The sequence below is a fragment of the Chiloscyllium punctatum genome, unplaced genomic scaffold, assembly GCF_047496795.1.
Source record: "Chiloscyllium punctatum isolate Juve2018m unplaced genomic scaffold, sChiPun1.3 scaffold_355, whole genome shotgun sequence".
Taxonomy (NCBI): domain Eukaryota; kingdom Metazoa; phylum Chordata; class Chondrichthyes; order Orectolobiformes; family Hemiscylliidae; genus Chiloscyllium; species Chiloscyllium punctatum.
Window position 1 is genome coordinate 89,097 of NW_027310089.1, and position 20,986 is coordinate 110,082.

Below are 20,986 nucleotides of genomic sequence, written 5' to 3' on the forward strand. Positions count from 1 at the left end.
GAACTTGTCTGCTTCAGAGCATACTTTACTATTTATGTGTTGACTGTGAAGTTAGCTACCATGACTTTATTCCCTTAACCTAAATCATTGATTTGATCATAAAAAGTGGAGGCCCCAATAATTAATTTTTCATGTGAAGGTAATTCAGCCACCAAGCCAATTATCTATCCATTTTAATATGCGACCCCCTACACCATGAGGCTTTAGGTTCTGCAACAACCTTTGATGTGGCAGCTGAACAAATTCCTTCTGGTAATCCAAGTATATTACAGCCACAGTCTCTGCTTGATACGCAGAACATATTATTCCTTCAAAGAATTCCAAAGAAATGATTAAACATGATTTCCCTTTGATAAAACCATGCTGACATTTCCTGATTTGCTGGAGTCAAACTGCTCAGATATAATCTCTTTAATGACCGATTCTTATAGCTTCCCATGACAGATGTCAAGTTAACCAGAAAAAAGCCTCCTCTTTTGTACCTCAACCTCTTCTTGAACTGACAGGGTTAACTTGCTACTGTCACATGACGGAACCTTTCCTGAATCTAGGGCATTTTGCAAAATTAATACCAACTACTTTATGCATCTACTACCTCTTTTGCAAGCTCTCTTAAGACCAGAGGATGATGTCCACCTAGAGCAAGAGACTTGCCAATCCACAGCTCCATAGGTCTGCTCATTAATAAGTGACTCTATATGTAATATTTTGCTGTAATCTATTTTGATATATTCATTCCTACATATTTGATGATAATCCAATAGAGTGCACCACCCTTCTGTTAACACATTCAAGCAAATAATAACAATCAATAGTGACCAGAGTAATCTGATCCAAACTACACTATCTGCTGACTATCTGCAGGTGAAAAGGAGGAAGCATCGTTCTCAAGTCATCATTTGTTCAGCTATGGCAAAGTACAGGAAAACAATGTCATGCAAATCACTTGAAACCTGAAATAAAAACAAAACGCTGAAGAATTCAGATCTGACAGTGTTTGTTTTGTTTCTCTTTCCATAGATGCTAACAGACCTGCTGAGTTTCTCCAGCATTTTATGCTTTTTTATTTTAGATTTCCAGCATCCACAGTATTTTGCTCTCTCTTGCTATCTGGTTGTATATGGAAATGAGGGCAAGAAAGAATTAAACATCAAACATGAGCCACACAATTTCTTTTGCATTATTTTGCCACATTTGCCTGTGATGTTGTGGCTGCTAAAGACAGTTGTTAGGCCACTTTTCGAATTCTGCACAAAATTCTGGTCTCCCTACTATGGGAAAGATGTTGTTAAACTTGAAAGGGTTCAGAAAAGATTTACAAGGATGTTGCCGGACTGGAGTTTTTGAGCTATAGGGAGAGGTTGAATGGACTGGGGATTTTTTCCCTGGAGAGACAGAGGCTGAGGGGTGACTTGATAGAGGTTTACAAAATCATGAAGGGCAAAGTCTTTTGCCAAGGAGTCCAAAATGATAGGTTTAAGGTGAGAAGGGAAAGACTTAAAATGGACCTGAGGGGCAACATTTTCACGCATGGAACGAGTTGCTAGAGGAAGTGGGAGAGGCAGGTCAAATTACATCATTTTTAAAAGGCATCTGGATTAGTAGATGAATAGGAAGGATTTAGAAGGCTATGGGCCAAATGCTGACAAATGGGACTATATCTGGTTGGCATGGACAAGCTGGACTGATGGGTCTGCTTCTATGATGTATGACTCTGACTCTATGATTATTGAGTAAATTAGCAGGGCAATAAAATTGTCAACCATAAAGATCAACACAGTGACACATTCGCACTGTCGCTGAACTGCAGTGCGTCCTATTAAGTTTCAAGGAAGCGTACTGAATTACAGTTAATAGAAGAATCATGCATTACATTTTGAGGGACATTGAGAATCTGGGGCTCAGATCGAGTGAGCATGTAATAATATGCAATTATAAAACAAATTTCAAGGTCCAGATAATGCTCTCAAATAGTATAGAACAGCTTATCTTGACAGTTTGCAGAGGAGTAATCCAATTTTCAATACAGAAATAGAGACGTAAATTTTAAACTTATTGCTATAGAGCAGTGTGTGATGTGTTATACAGATGCGTTCTTTGCTCAGAAACTATGTAGACATACAGTAATGTGCATCCAGCAAATGAAGAAAGTCGAAGGAAAAAAGCTCACAAGGTAGTTTAAATTACTATGATATTGCTTCTTTTATGACTCATTATCCAAGATAAGATACATAAATAAGCCTGCATAATTAATACCTCAAATTTGCTGACTTATTAACCTTATGAAATTTGGCAACTTACATCTAAAGAGCTGGGGCTGGATGCAGACTGTGCTGGAACACCAAAACTGAGCAAACTTTCTGTTTTTTCGAAATCTGGGGAGGCAGGATGACTTGGAGGGGAGGAAGGTGCCAGAGTCCCTATACCCAGCACACTAGTGTACTTAGGAGGGCGACCTACATACAAGAAAAAAAAAACACAAAATATATACACACATACCTTTAACCACTGATCCTCATTGGCTGCCATTGAGGAAAGAGGAGGAGGAGGAGCATTAATAAACAGTTGTAAGTTAATCAAAACAAGGAACAAGCAAAAATACATAATTGGCATGTAATTAAAAAGGGAAGAATGACAGAAAATTTGTCAGCACTAATTTGTTGGACAAATGCAACTTGGCTTAATATATAGAAAAGATACATCTAGTCAAGATTATAAACAATAATACTGGTCATTGTATTACATGGTGAACTATAATAATTAATAACCTCACAGCTCAAATTTCCGAAGCTACTATTTGTGGGTTAACTACCTAGCAATCAATAAACAAACTATAACAAATCAACCCCCTGAATTACTTATCTCAATTTAACACAAAGCAAAATTGTTTCAAAGATATTACAGTGAGGTCATTTTAAATCAAATTCCCAAGCAGTTGTTTGGTAAACAGGAATAGTTGTTCAAATCCCAATTTTAACAGACAACTTATATTTCAGAAAATAGTTACATTTGCCAATTAAAATAGCATGAGATACTAAATATTAAAATGATTTTTTTTCATTGAAGCGTTCTAAACACCCATTACAAATATAAAATCCAAGATTATATCCAGGAAAATTATATCCACAGATTTCATTACTCAAATGTGCAAAATATTTGTTAACATCCAATACAGAGCCCAGTGAAGCATATGCCACTTCTTAAGCTAGCGTGAGTGAAGCATTCTTTTGCAAAGTCCATCAGTAATATACTGTTTACTTCTTTCAAGACCTGAATTTGAAACACTTCCTGGCCAGGCCTTCAAGATTGGTGCAAGAAATTGAAAAACAATACTCTCACGGCAAATTTCACAGAACTTGAAGGTTGCTTTGCAAAAGAGTCTGGCATTTGTGATGATCTAAAAGAATTCCCAAATGTCAGAATAGCAGCAATTATTCTTCTGGGGCCATTTTAAATCAAAGAAAAAAGCACTTCACAGAGTAATAAAAATTACTACATAACCAGGATCTATTTGGCTAAGCTCAGAGAACTCAGACTCCAATCCAAAACAGTGTGAAACACACTGATGCATTTTATAATCCTAAAAGACTTTAAAGGATCTGCTAGCTGTCTTAAGCAAAATGGAGGTTGAATGTTCATAGTGTAAGAAGGTTGATGTATATGCTATATTTTCTAAATTACTCCACAAAAAAGGTTACTGTATTGAGACCATTAGAATTGATGTACCTTCATTTCATATTTCAGAGGATTTTGACTAAAATAATCCCCAATCACTTCTACCAGCACTTATTTCAGAAGCCCAAATCTCTCATGCATAAAAATCTTTTTAGAAGTGCAGTCTACACTGCATCTCATACTGATGAAAATTAACACTTCTAAGTTACTACAATAAATTTCACGCAGAGGGAATACCAAGTCAGCAACAACAAAAACAAAACCCTATTGATGATCACTTTTATAGAATAATAATGGTCGTGGGAAGTTAAACTGCTAGGATTGAAAGATGCAGTTAGAGTTGAAGATAGACTATTCAGCAAGGCAAAGAATGGGGACATTTGAATGCAATTGATCTTTTGCACTAAATCATAAGGGCATCAGTAACATTTACATTCTATATTCTCATCTACATCACTGCCTAATTGGTCAGGGGAGAGGGAGAGGGAGAGGATATAAAACTAAATGGAAGCGAATACTTCAATGAAGACAACTGCATCCACTATCAGCCCTTCACTGTCGAATGAGTAGATATATTAGTCCTTCGTTCTACTTCTACAGCCAACACAAATGTCAGACAAAGGAGAAATGAAAATAACGTACTTTGCCTTATGGTAACCTGTCAACTAAGTATCAATAAACATGATGAGTTTGAATGCCGTGGGAAAACACATTTCTTTTTTGATTAACAGGTTACAATTTAAGCAATGGGAAGGTGGGGAGGGAGGTGGTGGGATTGAGACACTGGTAAGGAAAATAAAAGGTAGAAAATAAAACTTTGTAGAATTAAATTTGAAAAGTTCAATTGAAACCATCGTGGAATTTTTATTCCTATGAGTTAGGGATAGAGGCTGACCTTATTGATGCAAAAACAAGCGCAGGCATTAGCTTTCATTTTTAATTCATTTTAGAACATGTGCATTGCTGGCTGACCAGCATTTATTGCCCGTCCCTCGCTGACCTTGAACTGCGTGGCTTGCTACGCTTTTTCAGAGGACACCTGAGAGTCAACTGCATTGCTGTAGATCTGGATTCACATGTAGGCCAGACCAGGTGAAGATAGCAGATTTCCCTTCCCGTGAGTCAGATGGGTTTTTCTGACAATCAGCAATCAGTTCTTAATTCCAGTCTTTAAAAAAAACTGAATTCAAATTCCATTATCGCCCACGGCAGGATTTGAACTTGGGACTCCAGAATATTAGCTGAGTTTCTGGATAATACCACTAGGCTATTGCATCCCCTAACTTGTTTAATGATGGAATAGGCTTGTGCAGTCTATTCCTGTTCTACTCCTTATGTTCTCAAAACAAGCATTACTATTATGCTTTATGCATTTATATTTCCTAGCGGGGTAGGTTTTTAAAAAATTATTAGTTTTGTGTGGGTATATAAATGTTACTCTTGTTCCTAGATTCCCATCTTGAATGACAGCAGGATTCTCAGTTCAAAGAGTTTAGGCCAGTGATGAAAGGAAGTCAAATCATATATTAAGAATATCCATTCTCAATGGCAAAAACTCAATATTAAAACAAGCACTAACATTTCAAGTACGTAGTAGTATATCTAAAAATTACAGCTTTAACAACTGCGTGACTTCACTTCACATGAATTTTCACACTGACTTGATAAATCAAATTATCAAAAGGAATGCATGGGAATGCATTCAAAATTTTTTTTTATAATGATGTGCCTTGGAATTAATTAGGGAAATGCTAATATAAATATCCCTATTGAAGAAAAGATGTAATCTCATAATACAAAATCCTCTCGGGGAACAGTGAAAACAGCAGGTTACAATCACATCTCATTCCAGAATGATAGATACAGGCTAAAGCTAGAGTATTAAACTCAAATAGCTCTAATTATTATGTTAAAAAGGACGAGTTGACCAAGATAACTGATGAAATTAGATGAAAAAACTTTGTCAGCAAATAAGTAATGGCAAACATTTAAAGAAACATGCCATAATTCTTCATGATTGCTGAAATTGAGATTGGAAACTCCAAGAAAATAATGATCCCTATGTGACTAATTAAAAAGGGTAAGGATACCATTTAATTAAAAGAAAATTCATACTATTACCCAAGTAGCATAGTATGTGAATATGGAATGATGCTAAACAAGTTTCCAATGCCTGTCTTCAGCGCAAAAGACAAAACGCATACCAGAAATAGAAAGAAAGTGAGGAACACAAAAATAATTTTACACAATAATTACCAGTAAAGAAAAATTGTGGAAAAATTAATGGAATCAAAAGCTAACTAATCCTCTAGACTGATGGCATATATTCCAGGTTTGCAAAAGAGATAGCTGCAGAAATGATGGATGCACTGGTTGCAATCGTCCTAAATTCCATAGATTTTGGAATTTTCCCAATGGATTGGAAGGTTGTAATTTTAATAACACTAGTAAACAAATTAGGGAAACAATAAATGCGACAGGCCAGTTAGTCAAAACAAAAATCAAGAAAATGTCAAAATCCATTTTTAACTAAGTTGCAAGAAAACACTTTGGCGCAAATTTGGTTTTATGAATGGGAAATGGTGTAGAAATATCTATAGTTTTTTTGAGATAGAATCTATCATGGTAGTTAAAGAGGATTTACTAGATGTGGAATAGTTGGATTTTCAAGAGATTTTATAAGCTGCCACATAAAATGGATAAGATAAATATTTATGGAGTTGGGGAAATATAGCCACATGGTTGAACTGGTTGAACAAGAGACGAGACAGTAGCAAAAAACCAGGCAATTTTCAGATTGATGGGGTATTACTCAATGGGTACCACATTAACAAATTCAAGTGATATTCAGGTAAGATAGGTAAGTGGAGTTGAAGTTGAAGATCAGACCAAAAATTTAACTAAAGGCGGAGCAGGCATACTTCATATTCAATGTCTTGCATACATAAGGGGCCAAAGGAGTAAGTAAGCCTTTTGATTTTCCTTTTTTTTTGAAAAACACGGAATATGTGTGGTGTGATGGTGGTGGTGGTGAGTGCGCCTGCTGAATTGATTCATTTTGATTGAAATGGTTAATTTTCTTGATATCACTGTGATTGTGATATTCAAGAAATAGGGTCATACAGATGTACAGCATGGAAACAGACCTTCTGTCCAAATTGTCCACACTGACCAGATATCCTAAATTAACCTAGTCCCATTTGCCAGCAATTGACCCATATTCTTCTAAACCCTTCCTATACGCTTGCAGATGCCTTTTAAATGTTGTAATTGTACCTGTCCCATTTCCTCTGGCAGCTCATTCCATACATGCACTACCCTTTTTGTGAAAACAGTTGCCCCTTAGGTCCCTTTTAAATCTTTCCCTCTCACTCTAAACTTATGCCCTCTAGTGCTGGACTCCCCGACCCCAAGGAAATGACCTTGTCTATTTATCTTATCCATGCCCCTCATGATTTTATAAACCTCTATAAGGTTATCCTTCAGCCTCTGATGCTCCAGGGAAAACAGCCCCAGCCTATTCAGCCTCTCCCTATAGCTAAAACCATCCAACTCTGGCAACATCCTTGTAAATCTTTTCTGAACCCTTTTAAGTTTCACAACATCCTTCCAATAGGAGGGAGACCAGAATTACACACAATATTCCACATGTGGCCTAGCCAATGCCCTGTACAGCTACAACATGACCTCCCAACTCCTACACTCAGTGCTCTGACCAATGATGGAAAGCATTCTTCACTATCCTATCTACCCGAGCCTCTACTTTCAAGCAACTATGAAACTGTACTCTAAGGTCTCTTTGTTCAGCAACATTACCCAGGACCTTACCATTAAGTGTACAAGTCCTGCTAAGAATTGCCTTTCCAAAATGCAGCACCTCACATTTATCTAAACAGAGGACACAGCTTAAAGTTACGGGGTAGACCATTTAGGACAGAGATGAGGAGAAACTTCTTCACTCAAAGAGTGGTGGGTGTGTGAAATGCTCTACCCCAGAGGGCAGTGGAGGCCCAGTCTCTGGATTCATTTAAGAAAGAGTTGGATAGAGCTCTCAAGGATTGTGGAATCAAGGGTTATGGAGATAAGGAAGAAACAGGATACTGATTAAAGGATGATCATCCATGATCATATTGAATGGTGGTGCAAGCTCGAAGGACAGAATGGCCACCTATTGCCTATTGTCTAAATTAAACTCCACCTGCCACTCCTCTGCCCATTGGCCCACCTGATCAAGATGGTTGAGTCCTATGTTCAAGTGATGCAATCATGAAAAATATTATGCTAATATCATACAGCTTACCTTTAACATTTTAAAATATCCCAAGCCTCTTACCAATCCACATGCAACACCCAATCACATAAGGGAATATTGAGACAGATGACCAAAAGCAGAGTCAAGGAGGTCAACTTTAAGGAGCATCTTAGAGGAGGGGCGTGAGGTAGAGAAGCACAGAGGTGTAACGAAGTGTTTATGGCCCAGGAGAAGTGCAGTGGTCTTGGAGGGGAGAAGGGAATGACTGATGTAGAGTGGTATTAAGGTATTAAATATATTAAAATTGTGACTTGTGGCATTAGAACTGGAATATTTGGAAGAGGGCTCAAATTCTTCTAAATTCTGATCAAATCCAAGTTCCCTTTTGGATCATACATAATCATGAACAAACTGAGTATTTTATACCTAGAAATCTCAGGGATAAGTTGCAGTCAAATTGCAATCGCTCTTATAAATGAATCTTTACCCATCATGGAATTCGTTGTTGCAAGTACTTGGTAATAATTATAAACTTAGTGTTTACATAATTGTTTAATTAACCATAAATTGATACATTAATCTATAAGGTAGGAGATTGAGTCATACGGAGGAGGGGAATTCATTTTTTCGAAACTGTCGTCAAAATCTTGAAAGAAGATGATACAGAAGCTGAAAGTAATAATGCACAAGGTGGCCTTTTACATGATGCATTGTACTTGAGATTTCTCAAAGTGGTAAACAGTGAGCACAAGTTCACATCATGCCATGCTAGCCTATTAACGTGTGCACTTTAAAATAACATGATGACATTCTTTAAATTAATATACAAAATAAACATCACCATCGAAAGTAGAGCAAATGCTGGTGCTGATTGCAGGGCCAAGATAGAGAGTGGCTATAACAACTCTTTAGTGGACAAACAGGAAAACATATTCGAAAAAGTGTTTTTCAATAAAATTTGTTTGAAATATTTTGAGATCTGATGAAACATAAGATTCAACAGATTGTTAAGCTGATTCATGTTTGGTCTATTATGAAACATAAAAACCAGCTTAATTTCTCAACACCAACCAACAGCTATATCTTCCATCGCCTATTACTACTAATAGAAATGAGAATAAACTGACTGAAGTCAATAATTGAACATTCAATTTTTTTAAAAATCAGAGGTTATTTATGACTTTTTACCTCTTCTCCTTGTCCCAGGTTGCACAGGGCTGTTCAAATAAGTTACTGCAGACTTTTTGCGCTGTTGTACAAATAAAAACAAAAACAATTTTGAGCAAACAACAAAATTAGTAATTTCATGATTTGTGCTTCACATCACCATTGAATTACCATGATATGACCATCTCTTCCTACTACTGATCTCGTCACAATCTGTACTTGGTTCGGTCTCATTCTGGAACTAGTCACAAAGCAAACCTCAAAGACAACATTTCATGTAGCCAATAGAAAACATATCAATAATACTGAACTCAATTACACCCTCCTTCCCTTCAAAATACAAATAGAACTGGAAACTTTCTAACAGGAAGGAATGCAATCATAAGGATTCAAAAACTTCATACAGAATACTGTTACTGTACTGTAAGATTCAGCAAGTGAGCTGTTCTTATACATGCATTATCAGTAGATTTAAAATTTTCATTATTGGAACATTATTGGAAGTTATTATATATTCCAAATTTAGCTCGCAGTGGTTTGTGACCATTTAATTGTCAGCAGAAGTTTTGGAGGAGCTTGCTTTCATGTTCCAGCTAATTGCTGTATGGTTCAAAGTGTTAGCTCAGTCTATGGTAAAGTACCTTTTCAAGTTTCCAAGAATCGTAATCAGACATGACACTAAACTTACTGGCAGTGGCTCAAACTTAAAAAGACAATGGCTCTCCCCATTCTTCCTCATAGCATCAAGGCTTGAATAAATTACTAATACCACTGGAACCATATCAACACTGTCTTAGAAGGATCTTGGTTACCAAACAGGGGGGATTGAAATAACAAAAATACCCTTAAAGACACAAACTTGCCAAGATAATCTCAGCTGGGATGGATGGATTTGTTGGCAGAATCCATGACTCAAAACTGTTCAAACAGGTGCTCCCCTTAGAGCTACTCCAAGGAGCCAATTCACACACAGATCAATGGAAATGATTTAAAGACAATTTCAAAGTCAGGAGTATCTATTCCATTAATTTCAGCTGCAGCACAAGCAGATGCCTCAAATTGGAGCAAAATAGCTCGGTATAATCAAAAATGGTGTTAAAACCCTCCAATTAACATTAGTAACCACCAAGAGAAATGGAGAGAGGGGATCTGCTCAAACCAACATTGTAGAAAAGCCAATAAAGCTGGGGTTTTGGAAGTCATCTTGAGATGAAAAGTGAAAAATTTACATTTGTACTTTGATTTCAAATTGGAGGCAGATGAATATGGGTCAGTGCTGTGAAGGTTTTGTTTAGAAGGCCAGAAAGCCAATTTGGAACAGTGGCCTAAATATACCAGTTCCAAAAAAGTACATGACTGGGAAAACTCTGCAATGTAAGCAGATACAACATTAATACTCTTGACTTTATGATAGGCAGAATTAAGGCATTTAACTTAGATTTAACTTCAAAACAGAATGTTCTGAGGTTTAGTTTCAAAGAACAGAGTTCATTTCAAAGTAGAACAGTTTCTCCTACCAGGAAAATCAAATCAGTTCTGGTTAATTGGTCACCTCAATATGAATGGTTTCAAGTCTATGGATTTTTTTTCAAGCCAGTAAAGGGTGAATAGAAAACTTCAAAATGGAAACACCCAAACAATTTTGACCATGAGAATTGACAGATATTCATGCAAGCTGACTTAGAAAAGAATCATAACATTTTCCACCACAGTTCAAGAAAGTTTTAATATAAACGGAGATGACAGTAATATTTATCTAATTGAGATTCTGGATTGGTGGGTGGTGTTGGGGGAAAAAAGTTGAAACTTTATCCTGATGTGTTAAGCACAATATTAAGCACCTGCAAAAATTAAAAGAAGAAAATCTCTCAGACCACATCTCAGTTTGGGATCTGACTTGTTCAGTATTAGCATCAACTAGGATCATAACAATGGACAACATTGACATCTTAACAACAAAATAGCTGTCTGCAAGAAATACTTGCCCATAACACAATGGATTGACAATAGACCCGAGCCTTTGTCGTCATCTTATATGTTGTTTTCCTATCTTTATTTTCATCATCACTAAACTTAGCTAGAATGCAGGGAGTCTCTTCATCCAATAATATTTCTGAACTTTCAGAAGGCATTTGATAAGATTATAACTACTTAATAATATTTAATACTCTACTTAATAAGAAATGAAGGCAAGGTGTTTGAGGTAATATCTTAGCATGGTAGAGGACAGGCTAACCAAGGAAAGACAGAGTTGGGATTATAGGGGTATAGTCAGGATGGCAACCTATAACTACTGGAGTGCCATGGGATCAGTGCTAGGGACAGAATTAATTACAAGATGTATTAATGACTTAGATGAGGGAAGTGTTTGTACTATCAGCAAGTTTGCGGATGACAAAATTATGTGGGAGGGGAAGTGCTGAGGATGACACAGTCTGCGGATAGAAGTAGTTTAAGTTAGCAGATGGAATATAATTTGGGGAAATATGACATTATGCACTTTGACAGCTGGAATAGAGGAACTGAATATCATTCTAATGGAGAAAGCAGAAAGCTACAGCACATTGTGTGTAAATCACAAAATCTAGCATATAAAATTCAGCAGATAATACAGAGAGCAAATGGAATGTTGGTCTTTATTTCAATGGGCAATGGAAAATAAAAATGGTGTACGCTTGCTGAAAATATACAATGTACTAGTTACACCACAGATGGAATACTGTGAACAATTTATCTGCAGAAAGATCAGTGCAGTAACATAAGTAGACTTCTATTTAATTCGTCACCTGCAAGATTCTCTTCAGAGTTGCCACTGCCCAATTTCTAAAAATAGACTTCTTAAAAGGATACTGCAAAGTTCACTTAATGCCCCCAGTGGAAGAATGTCTCACACTGAATGGACATCTCCAATGCAAAGTGATGTCACTTGGCTAAAATAAATTACCCAAGCCGCTTTCCAAAAAAATCAATGAACCAAGTGGCCATTGTTCTAAATTGTGCAGTTTACCTTGATACTTACTGGTATGTAGTGTCACTTGGAATAATCAGAAGCTCTATTTAGAAGATTATAATCAGCTGATTTAGCGATAGACCTTGGCAAAAGTGAGTCTGCAAACCTATGGTTAAGCTAGCTAGGGTATATAGCAGGGCAAGGGCAAGTGCTGCCAAAGAACAGGCTCTAGTGAAGTTCCCTGCACCTAAAACTAATCAAGAAATTGAGATCTTTGGGGATATGTGATTTATCCTGGAAATCCATACCAAACCTCAGCAGTGGAATGGCTCCACCAACAGATTTACTACAAAACAAAGTCAAAGTCAAGGCAGTGTGATTGGGGGAATGTCAAGCAGCTGAGAGGCAGAAAAGAATGATCAATGAACCAGTGTTGGCTGCTCATAATGTCACGAAACCCTTCTCAGTAGCGATCAATGTTAGCAATTTGGTAGGTGCAGTTGTTACAAAAAAAATGAGATGAACATCGAGAAACCAGTCAAATACCTACTTAATAAGCTAAATCTCCATCGAAAGAACACTCTACAGTAGAAAGTAAAACCCTCCAATTGTTACTGATTCTTAAATATTTTGATGTATATGTCTGTAACAGCTGCAGGGAAATGCTGGCATATTTAAAAAACATACTTGATGGAAATTTATATGACCTGTAGTTCTAAATTAGATACAACTGTTGATAACTGGATAAAATGGACAAATTTGTTGTAGTCAGTGGAGTTGTAGGACTGAAGAAAGGGACAGTGTATTACTCCAATGTCAGATAGAAAATTTTATCTTAAAATTCTCTTCTACAAGACAGACATACCCCAGCTTCTTCAATGTATCCAAATAACTGAACTACCCCAGTCCTGGAACAATTCTCTTTGATTCTTTCTAAACCCTAAAACTTCCACTTCATTCGAAAGTGCAGTACACTATTTTGAGGACTAAATGTGTTTGCATTTTCACTATCTCTATTATGGTGTTAGTCTCATTATTCCAGTAAAATTGAACAAGCCTACAATGTTAGAAGAAATCTTTTCATCTGCTAATAATTAAAATATGAACTCCCCGAAAAGCAACTGATGTAACATTAATCAATTGTTAAAAAGCTAGATAGATTGAATAATTTAATTGGCTAAGGATGGAACCAAAAGGTTTTAGAGATGAATATAATGTGGGATGATTCATCACAGGGCAACAAAGGCTTGAAATTGATAGCCAATTTGAGAGTGGTAGATAATCAGATTTCATTTCAATTGGAGAAAAGGATTAAAAGAATCAAGTGTTATTCAAATATCTTTGAGAATAAGGGTCGTATATAACTATTTAATCTAATAAAATTAAGCATTCCGAAGTCATGGGGAACTCAAAACGTTTAACTAATTCTCTCTCCACAGTTGCCTGCCAGACCTGTAGAGTTTCTCCAACAGTTCTTGTTTTTACTTCAGATACCAGCATCTGCCATTTTTGCTTTTATTATTACATTTTGAACTTTCTTTTAGATTAAATTTGTAGGATAGAGTTTATGCATCTCACTGACTGCACATGTTATAGTGGCTAAGAAAAGATTTTTTAAAAACATGAGAAATTAATGAGGTTAGAGGCTGACAAATTCCCAAGGAAGTGGCCCAAGAATTATTGGATACAATGGTAGATATCTTCCAAAATGTTATACTCTCTGGAGCAGTTCCTACAAATTAATTGGTAGCAAATGTAACCCCATTATTTAAAATAAAAGGAGAAAAAACACCGAGAATTACAGACCAGTTAGCCCAACATCACTTTTGGGAAGAACACTGAAGCCTGTTGCAAAATATGATAACATTTGAAAACACTAAAAGCATTAACAGAATTAGACAGTCAGCATGATGAAAGGAAATAAGACTCAACTAATCTAGAGTTTTTTGGAAGGTGTAATGAGTGCAATAAATAAGGGAGAATTACAAGAGGATTGGAGTTCAGAAATAGAGGAATCTTATTGTAGTTTTCACAGAGTCTTTGTAAGGCCGCACTTGAAGTATTGTGTGCAATATGGTCTCACTACCCAACAAAGGATATACACATCATTGAGAGATTGTAGTAATGGTCCACTAGTCTGGTATGGGGATGGTAGGACTGTCCCATGAGGAGAGATTGCTCCAACCAGGTTTGCACTCACTAGAGTTTAAAATAATGGAAGGGGATAAAATTGAAATGTATAAAATTCTAATGGGACTGACAAGATAAAGGATATTTTCCCTGGTTGGTAAAATCTAGCACAAGGGGTCTCACAGTTTCAAGATATGCAATAGGCCAACCTGTGGAATTTGTAACCATAGAAGGCTGTGGAGGCTGGGTCTGAGTATGCTCAAGAAACAGTGTGACAATTTTTTAGATGTTAAAAGACATCAAGAAATGGATGGAAAGGATGAATGTGATCTTTAGAGGATCAGCCATGATCATGTAGAAAGGTAGAGCAGATTCAAATAATCTATTCCTAGTCTTTATGTATTAAAAAAAGCTCACTACCTCCTTCTGAAGATCAGTTAGGGATGAATGTTATGATCTCAGCTGATGGTAGTACCAGACAAGTCACATCCCAAATAGAAGCCAGAGGTTTGACAAATCATATTTTCATCTGCTCTGGTTGAAAGCAATGGTCTCTCACTGAAATGCTGCAGATTTTGCTTTAACAATACAAAAGAAGCACACGAATTGAAGATAGTCATATAGCATGAAAACTGTCCCTTCAGTCCAACTTGTCCATGCTGACCAGTTATCATAAACTAATCAAGACCCATTTGCCTGCATTTGGCCCATATCTTTCTAAATCTTTCTTATTCATGTACCTTCCAAATGTCTTATAAATGTTGCAATTATACCTGCCTCTACCACTTCCTCTGGAAAGTGATTCCATACGACCCTGTGTGGAAAACATTGTCCTCAGATCTCTTTTAAATCTTTCCTGTCTCACCTTAAACATATGCCCTCTAGTTTTGGACTTACCTATCCTTGCCTATTCACCTTATCTATGATCCTCATGATTTTATAAACCTCTCTTACTCCTCTGTCTCCAAGGCACCAGGGAAAAAAAAAGTCCCAGTCCCTCCTTATAACTTTAACTTTCCAATCCTGGGCATGATCCTTGTAAATCTTTTCTGTACCCTTTCTAGTTTAAGAACATCCCTTCTAAAGCAAAGTGACAAGAATTGAACAAGTATGCTAAAAGGGGCCTCATCAATGTTTTATACAGCTGCATCACGTTGTCCCAATGCCTATATTCAATCGACTGACCAATGAAGGTAGGCAGGCCAAACGCCTACTTCATCACTCTGTCTACCTGCAATGCCACTTTCAAGGAACAAACCTGTACCCCTAGATCCTTTTATTCAACAGCACACCCAAAGTCCCTGCCATGAACTGTGTAAGTCCTGTCCTTGCTGTTCCAACCAAATTGCAACATCTCGCATTCATCTAAATTAAACTCCATCAGCCACTTCTCAGCCCACTAGCCCATCTGATCAAGATCTCATTGTACTCTTTGACAGCCTTCTTCACTTTCCACTGTATCACCAATCTTGGCATCATCTGCAAACTTACTAACCATAAGTGGGCGGCACGGTGGCACAGTGGTTAGCACTGTTGCCTCACAGCGTCAGAGACCTGGGTTCAATTCCCACCTCAGGCGACTGACTGTGTGGAGTTTGCACATTCTCCCCATGTCTGCGTGGGTTTCCTCCGGGTGCTCCGGTTTCCTCCCACAATCCAAAAATTGTGTAGGTTAGGCGAATTGGCCATGCTAAATCGCCCGTAGTGTTAGGTGAAGGGGTAAATGTAGGGGAATGGGTCTGGGTGGGTTACGCTTCAGCAGGTCGGTGAGGACTTGTTGGGCCGAAGGGCCTGTTTCTACACTGTAATTAATCTGATCTAATCATACCTCCTAAATTCTCATCCAAATCGTTGATGTAAATGACAAACAGTGGACTCAACACCGATCAGAGGGGCACACCTTTGATCAAAGGCCTCCAGTCCGAAATAACAATCCTCTGCCACCATCCTCTATCTTCTACCATCAAGCCACTTTTGTAACCAAGTGGCCCTCTCTCCCTGCAACCCATGTAATCTAACCTTGATAACCAGTCTACAGAACGAACTAAACTATGTAGTTAGAAGACAAATTAAACTTTTTTAAACCTACTGTAGCAGTATAACCCCATTATACTGCACAACATTCCTTGATAAATTGCAAAAAAAATCATTTTTTTGTATAGTACCCAAAACACTCCCAAATATTCAAAACATCATTTGTATCTAACATCTCAGTATGTTTAAGTCACAGAGTTCAACTTCTAGACTTGAAATTCAGACAGCTTCTTTTCCTGGAGGTTTACACACTTGCTTACATGTACTCAGCTTTAAATAACCTTTTCAGGATTTAATCCAACATGTCTGATCAGAGACTCACGCTAACTCTTCACTCGGGTAAACCTTGCTTACTATATATATTTCCCATCCCAGCAGCACTTTCCTACGCAGCCACCCTATTTCCAAGGACATCGCAGGACTGAGTTAAAAATCACACAACATGAGGTTATAGTCCAACAGGTACAAGCTTTCGGAGTGTTCCTCCTTAATCAGGAAGCTAGTGGGGCAGGATCATAGGACAAAATTCATAGTAAAAGATCAAAGTGGTCATAGTACTGATGCAATGAACTGAACAAACCTAGATTGTTGTTAAGTCTTTCATCACTTAGAATGAGAATGTAGGTTTCAATAGATTAGTATGTAAATCCCAGAACTTCATTCAAGTCACAGTCCCAAGATAACGTATGGTTTTACTTAAAAAAGTGACATCTTAGCTCAGACAATACATTCAAGATGTGAGGTTAGTGTCTGTCTGTATCCCAATCTTGAGTCAGACTGATTCTATTTCCAAAGTAGGAATTTATTAAACGCCACATGGACTGACTGCTGACAGATTGTGTGCTTTTTGAATAAAACAGAATATATCTACAAATGCACATTCACCCCACAGACTCTTGCGTGCACGTGCATGTATGAGGAAGAGAGAGTGCATGCTTGATAGAGTGTGCACCTGAACGTGATGGAGTATGTGCCTGTGAGATGGTGTGCACGAGTGAGAGTCTGAGAGAGAGCGTGTATGTATGAGAGAGGATCTGAGAGTGTGTGATCGTGTGTAAACTTTTGTCAGTGTGTATAATGCAGTGGGGTCACCTGTAATGTGACATGAACCCAGGATCCCAGTTGAGGCCATCCTCATGGGTACTGAACTTGGCTATCAGCCTCTGCTCAGCAAGCCTGCGTTGTTGCACATCCTGAAGTTTGCCTTGGAGGATGGTCACCCAAGATCCAAAGCTAAATATCCTTGACCGCTGAAGTGTTCCCCTACTCGGAGGGAACATCCCAGTCTGATGATTGTTATGCGGTGTTCATTCAAACGTTGTTGTAGCATCTGCTTGGTCTCGCCAAAATACCATGCCTTGGAGTATCCTTGCCTGCAGAGTATGAGATAGACAAGGATAGCCGAGTCACATGAGTATCTGCCATGCACATGGTGGGGTGTGTCCCCACATGTAATAGCAGTATCCACGTTGACACTCTGACACGTCTTGCAGTGGTTGCAATGACAGGGTTGTACAGTGTTGTGGTCTATGTTGTCCTGAAGGCTGGGCAATTTGCTGCGAACAATGGTCTGTTTAAGGTTTGGTAGGCGTTTAAAGGTAAAAAGTGAAGGCATAGGGAAGATCTTGGCAAGGTGCTCATCCTCACTGATAATTCGTTGCATGCTGCGAAGAACACTGCATAGTTTCCCTGTTCCAGGGAAGTACTGGACGATGTCGGTTGCATCCAGTGTGTGTCTCCTGAGGAGGTCTCTATGGCTTCTCACAATGGCATGTTGGAAGTGACGATTGATAAGTTGAGCACCGTATCCTTCAGCACTTCAGGTGCCCATCGTGCTGCCCCTCATCTGAACAGATCCTGTGTATGCGTAGGGCTTGTCCATAGGGGACGGCTGTTTTAATGTGTTTAGAGTGGGAGCTAGAGAAGTGCAGCGTCATGAGATTATCCATGGGGTGTGCAGAGTGAGGTACTGAGGTGCCTGTCCTTGATGGAGATGAGTGTGCCCAAGAATGAGACCAGTTTTAAAGAGTAGTCCATGGTGACTCCTCAGGAGACAGACACAGGATACACCCTTCGTCATCCAGTACTTCCTGGGAGTGGAAAAACTACGCCATGTTCTTTGCAGCCCGCAACACATTATCAGTGAGGATGAGCACCTGACTAAGATCTCCCCTACACCTTCAATTCTTGCCAAACCTTAAACACACCATTGTTTGCAACAAACTGCCCAGACTTCAGGACAACATCAACTACAACACCATACAACCCAGTCATAGCAACTACTGCAAGATGTGTCAGAGTGTTGACATGGATTACTACCATTACACATGGGGACACTCACCACTTATGTGCGTGTCAGGTACTCATGTGACTCAGCCAACGTTGCCTATGACATACGCTGCAGGCAAGGATGCAGTGAAGCATGATATATTGGCAAGACAAAGCAGATGCCACTACAATGGATGAATGGACACTGCACAACATTCGCCAGACAGGGGATGTTCGTTCCAAGTTGGGGGACGCTTCAGCAGTCAAGAGCATTCCGCCTCGGATCTTCAGGTGACTTCCCTTCAAGGCAGACTTCGGGATACGCAACAACACAGTCACCGAGCAGAGGCTGATAGCAATGTTCGATACCCATGAGGATGGCGTCAACCAGGATCTTGGGTTCGTATCACACTACAGGTGACCCCACTACACTGTCACACATACAAGCACACATACACATGTACACAATCTCACACACATACGCACACCCTCTCACAGGCATATACTCCATCACACTATCAAACATGCACACACTCTCTTCCTCACATACACACGCATGCACACAAGTCTTTGGGGTGAACTTGTGTGTGCGCATACATTTTATTTTTTTCAAAACACACACAATTTGTAGGTAATCAGTCCATGTGACATTTTATAAATTCCTACTTTGGAAGTACACCCAGTCTGACTCAAGGTTGGGATTCAGACAGACACTAACCTCACACCTTTAATGCATTGCCTGAGCTGAGATGTCACTTTTATTTTAAGAAAAACTTGTTATCTTAGGACTGTGACTTGAAGTAAGTTCTGGAATTAACATATTACTTAATCAAAACCTGCATCCCCATTATAAGAGATGAACAGTAATCTAGGTTTATTCAAGACATTGCATCAGTTGCATAACACTTTGATCTTTTTGTATAAATTCTGTGTCCTGTGATCCTGCCCCACTGGCTACCTAACAGAGGAGCAGCACTCGGAAATCTTGTAGCTCTAAATAAACCTGTTTGACTATAACCATATGTTGTGAGATTTTTAACTTTGTCTATCCCAGTCCAACACCAGCACCTCCACATCACGATTCACAGGACTGGTCCACACAAAATCAAAAAAACTTTAATTCTTTTCTCAGCTGATGGTGTTTCCCTTAAAACAAGCAAGTTCCAAAGCTCCCTCAGAAACCGTGAGGTCCCAATATATACCATGCTGGGTTGCAAACAATGTAACCTTTTAAGAATGCCACGAGTAATGCACAAAACTGATTAATTCTAAAGGTCTCAAACTGTTCGCAAAAGAAACACTGTCGATACAAAGACTTACAAATTAATTACTAAATTCAAATACTCAAGGAATGTTGGCATTGCTGGCTCATTCCTAGAGGTGGTGGTGGTGGTGAGCCATCTTCTTGAATAACTGCAGTCCATGTCCTGCAGATAGACTCTCAATGCCATTAGGGAGCTCTGGGATTTTGATCCCATGACACTGAAGGAACAATGATTTGTTTCCAAGTGAGGTGATGAGTGGTTTAGAAGGGACCTCGCATGTGGTGGTGTTTCCACGTATTTGTTGCCCTTGTCCTTCTAGATGGAGATATCAATGAGTTTCAAAGAAGCTGCCCGACAAGCCTTAGTGAATTTTTGCACTGCATCTTGAGGATGATACACACTGTTACCATTAACTATTGATGGTAGACGGAGTGAATATTTGTGGTGACAATCAAGCAAGCTTCTTTGTTCAGTATGGTGTCAAACTTGAATGATGTTTGATATGCACTCATCCAGACTAGTATGGATTATTCCATCACACTTCTGATTTGTGGAGGACCAGCAACCAGGCCTTGGGGAGTCAGAAGGCTTCATACATACTGCAGGGTTCTGAGCCTCTGAGCTACTATTCTATCTGCTGTATTTATACGGTACATTCAATCCAGTTTCTGGTCAAATGAAAGAATACCAATGAATGTCAAGTTTAGATTGTTGCATACTAGAGATGGTCATTGCCACTTTTTAGCCCCAGTCTGGATATTGTCCAGGTTTTGTTGCATTTGGAAATGGTCTGTTTCAGTATTGGAGGAGTTGTAAAGGGTCAACATTGTGCATTCAGCAAGCATTCCCACTTCTGTTCTTAATAATGGAAGCAAGGTCATTAATGAAGCAGCTGAAGATGCTTGGGTCTAGGACACTGCCCTGAGGAACTCCTGCAGAGTAACCCTGGAAATGAGGTGACTGATCTTCAACAACCAAAGCCATCTTCCTTTCTACCAATCAGAAGAGAGTTTTGTTGACTCTCAGTGACTCCAGTTTTGCTAAGACTCCTAGATGCCTCACTCAGTCAAATTAAGGACAGTTATTCTCACTTCATGCTTGGAATTCATCGGTTTTGTCCATGTTTGAACCAAGGCTGTAATGAGGTCAAGAGCTGAGTGGCCCTGGCAAAAACCAAACTGGGTATTACTGAGCAGGTGCTGCTCGATACCACTGCACATAAACACTTTCCATCACTTTACTGAT

General features: G+C 38.6%; 1 protein-coding gene across 4 annotated transcripts in view; it reads right to left on the reverse strand.

Annotated features, from left to right (window-relative positions):
• Positions 1-20,986, reverse strand: part of LOC140472531 (PHD finger protein 21A-like) — a 119,750-nt gene that overhangs the window by 15,199 nt on the left and 83,565 nt on the right. For 3 of the 4 annotated variants that reach the window (XM_072567499.1, XM_072567501.1, XM_072567498.1), the window contains exons 8-9: positions 9,116-9,176; positions 2,302-2,456 (exon numbers count right to left, since the gene is read on the reverse strand). In XM_072567499.1, the coding sequence (XP_072423600.1) occupies positions 2,302-2,456; positions 9,116-9,176 (216 nt within the window). Of the gene's footprint in view, positions 1-2,301; positions 2,457-2,499; positions 2,523-9,115; positions 9,177-20,986 lie in introns of all 4 variants that reach the window. The other variant, XM_072567500.1, reaches the window with a different exon arrangement.